This window comes from Microtus pennsylvanicus, chromosome X (genome assembly GCF_037038515.1).
Source record: "Microtus pennsylvanicus isolate mMicPen1 chromosome X, mMicPen1.hap1, whole genome shotgun sequence".
NCBI classification, from domain to species: Eukaryota; Metazoa; Chordata; class Mammalia; order Rodentia; family Cricetidae; genus Microtus; species Microtus pennsylvanicus.
Window position 1 is genome coordinate 79,213,204 of NC_134601.1, and position 3,158 is coordinate 79,216,361.

General features: G+C 41.1%; 1 protein-coding gene across 1 annotated transcript; it reads left to right on the top strand.

The window, feature by feature from the left end:
• Window positions 1–660: 660 nt before the first annotated feature.
• On the top strand, window positions 661–2,559 carry LOC142841586 (uncharacterized). Its single transcript, XM_075958513.1, has one exon. It carries the CDS (start codon window positions 661–663, stop codon window positions 2,557–2,559), a length of 1,899 nt encoding a protein of 632 aa, XP_075814628.1.
• The last annotated feature ends 599 nt before the right edge of the window (window positions 2,560–3,158 follow it).

Consider the following 3,158-nt stretch of genomic DNA (forward strand, 5'->3'; position numbering starts at 1 on the left):
AGGGATGAAGGAGTAGGAGAGCAGGAAGGTAGAGGACTTCTGAAGGAGAGAGTAGTGTTGACATAGTGAAGTCCGGAGGGTAGGATGTAGGGGGAGGAAGACAGTTTTTGGAGGATGGGGAGGGCTGATTGCAGAAGAAGGATGGTAGAGGGAAGAAACCAAGGAGTGAGGAGCCAGGAGAGCAGGTGATGTCATAAGTGCAGAGGGTGGAGTTATGAAGGTGGGTTAGGAAGAGGGAGTTAAGGACAGAGAACCAGAGAACGGGGTGGTGGTGGGGGAGGGCAGAGGACAGAAGAAACAAAGAGGTGGTGTTAAGAGAGCGAGGCAGGTAGAAGGCGACCAGCTTCAAGAGGGCAGGTTGAAGATAAGACCAGGAGGAGGAAGGGTGATTGGGTATGGCAATGATGTAATCGTAAGTTGTCTCACTGCTTGTTCAAAGAAAAGAATCTGATGAAACAACATGCTTGTCTTGTAACTGCTGACAACCTGAAGGCAAGAAACTGGTGCCTTCACCTCTCCAAAGGTGTGATTAACAGATGGTGGAAAAGCTTAGGATAGTGTTTAACAACTTGGAATGGACTGGTAAGAGTGGTGGATGCTTAAAGCAGGGTTATAGAAGCATCTTTCTACACTTCACTTCTTTATTAACAAAAATCCATCATGTCGCTTAATGAAGACAAGGTTGAACAATATCTAAGTCAACCAGAGACAATTTCTGAGTTCATCTATGTAATTCTGACATCATTAAACAAAATAGTGAGTCGAGTAAATGATCTTGATAAACACACTGAAGACTTATTCGGAAAATTAGATGAAGAGATTCATAGCATCTCCTTTAAACTTCAAAATTTACAAGAAAATATAATCCAGCTAACTGAAGTTATTGCTCACAAAGTTCCAAATGAAGTGTTATCCATGGAAGTGTGGAAGTCAAGGAAGACTCTTCCAAATATAACTATTGAAACCCAGCAAGTGTACTCCTGTACATCATTACCTGTTAACATCTTTGAAAGAAATGACACTAATACAGCAATACCACTTCTTACATTACCTACATACTACCAAAATGACATGGAAGATTCAAGTTCTTCTGACGGTTCATTCCACTCATGTTTATATTCTTCCAAATTTGTACAAGAAATCGTACCTGAGAATAAAGAACAAGCAAGCAAGAAATACATACAGAAGAATCTAGACCATGTTAGTGGAACCAAAACTAAGCTACAGGGTCAACTGGTGGAAGAACGTATTTCTGTGGATCGCATTCCAGCCTCTGGTTGTGCAGTATCTTATTCATATTTAGATCAATCTAAAGGTGGCTCTTCGTTATACATTTTTCCACTGAATAAAAGCAAGCCTCAAGAAAAATCTGCAGCGAGCAACTTACCTGGTGAGCAAGAATATCTACGTTATGATTTTGAGCATATGAGCCAGTCACGTCCTCGTGTCCTTTATGGAACTGGTAAGGGGGACGTGATGCTCAGCCAGCCACCATCGCTAATTAATCGCAAAAAAAGAGATATATTTGTCAACCCTCTTGCACCAGAAGCACCACCATTGCCTTCTGATTTGCTGATCCGCCTTGCCAGTTCTAAAAGACCATCTGCTCCCAGGATTGTTAGCTCGCCAGTAACATCTTCATTCGTTGTTTTGGAAACTACAACATCTGCTTGCTTAAAGGCCACTTCTAAAATACATCTAAAGATGCCACCTGAATTCACTTCAACACCAGCATCTCATGAATGTTTGGAACTGCAACCAGGTGGTCTAAGTCCACAGAGTCAAGATAAGATGATCACTTCACTTTTATCTCCTTCAGTAATTGCATTAAATAAGTCATGGGATTCCGCTTTAGATCTCATTGACTCTGCTATAGCCATGCAATCAAAATATTCCATTTGTCAACCCGTGAAGTCTTTTCCAAAATCACCAGAAACTGCAAAATCATCACCAGCATCTGCATCAAAATTAAGCTCTGCAAGTGGACCACTACCACAAAACCAAGTCTCAAATACATCAGGTTCTTCGAGTGCCCAATTACCAAGATCTTGCAGGGTACCACGCTCTGTTTCAGTACCTGCCTCATCAAACCAAAAAAACCAGATGTCTTCAAATTTATCACCATCACCAAAACGTTCAGTGAGCCACTTAACAAAACTTATTGAAGCACAGTCAAAATTACACATGGCAAATACCAAAGGACATTTGTATTCACCACCACCGCAGCTATCATTTTTAACCTCAACAAAAGTTACCACTCTACAGTCATCACTGCCTTCGATGAAATCAACACCTGCTTCAAGCCATAGATCTCTTGCAATAACTCAGCCTGTAAATCCAAATCCTGGAAACCAAAATCCTTCATCAGTCCTACCAATGATGGGCAAAGCAAGGAACGCACTGATGGAAGCCATAAGAGCAGGCGTTAAACTACGCAAAATTCATAAAGAGAGACCAAGTGCTGAATTACATGGAAATGAAGCAAATATGATCCGGGACCGTCGTAAAGCAATGGGGTATAATTCCGGAAAATCGGATAGCGAAAGTGAATGGGTTTAATAAGCAAACATAAGCAAATAAACCCATCAAAGTAAAAACTAGTATTTGTTTTGTTCTATTACATCTAAGTCATTTCTAATGTTCTAATTTCCCCCCTTGAATTAGAACCCCTACCTTATAACTACACACACACACACACACACACAAACACACACACACAGAGAGAGAGAGAGAGAGAGCGTCCAAAGCTTGCATACAAAGCTTTAATATTTAAAATAATGGATTTTAGTGCAAAAGAAGTTAGCTGGGGAGTTTACAGATTCAGAAGGTGAGTCCATGATCATCGTGGTAAGCAGAATGGCATCAAGCAGGTAGGCATGGAGCAGTAGCTGAGAGCTTACATATGATCCATAGCTATTGGCAGACAGAGACTCTGGACTTAGCATGGGCTTTTGAAACCTCAGTTCCCATCCTAATGACATACCTCCAACAAGGGCACACTTCCTAATCCTTAGCTAAACAGTCCACCAACTAGAAATATATAAACTTATGGGGTCATTCTCATTCAAACTACCACAAATGATTTCATCATATTCACCAGACTGCAGACCAGGATAAACCAAGGTAAGCCGTAGCAACTATACCACAATCTGAATACC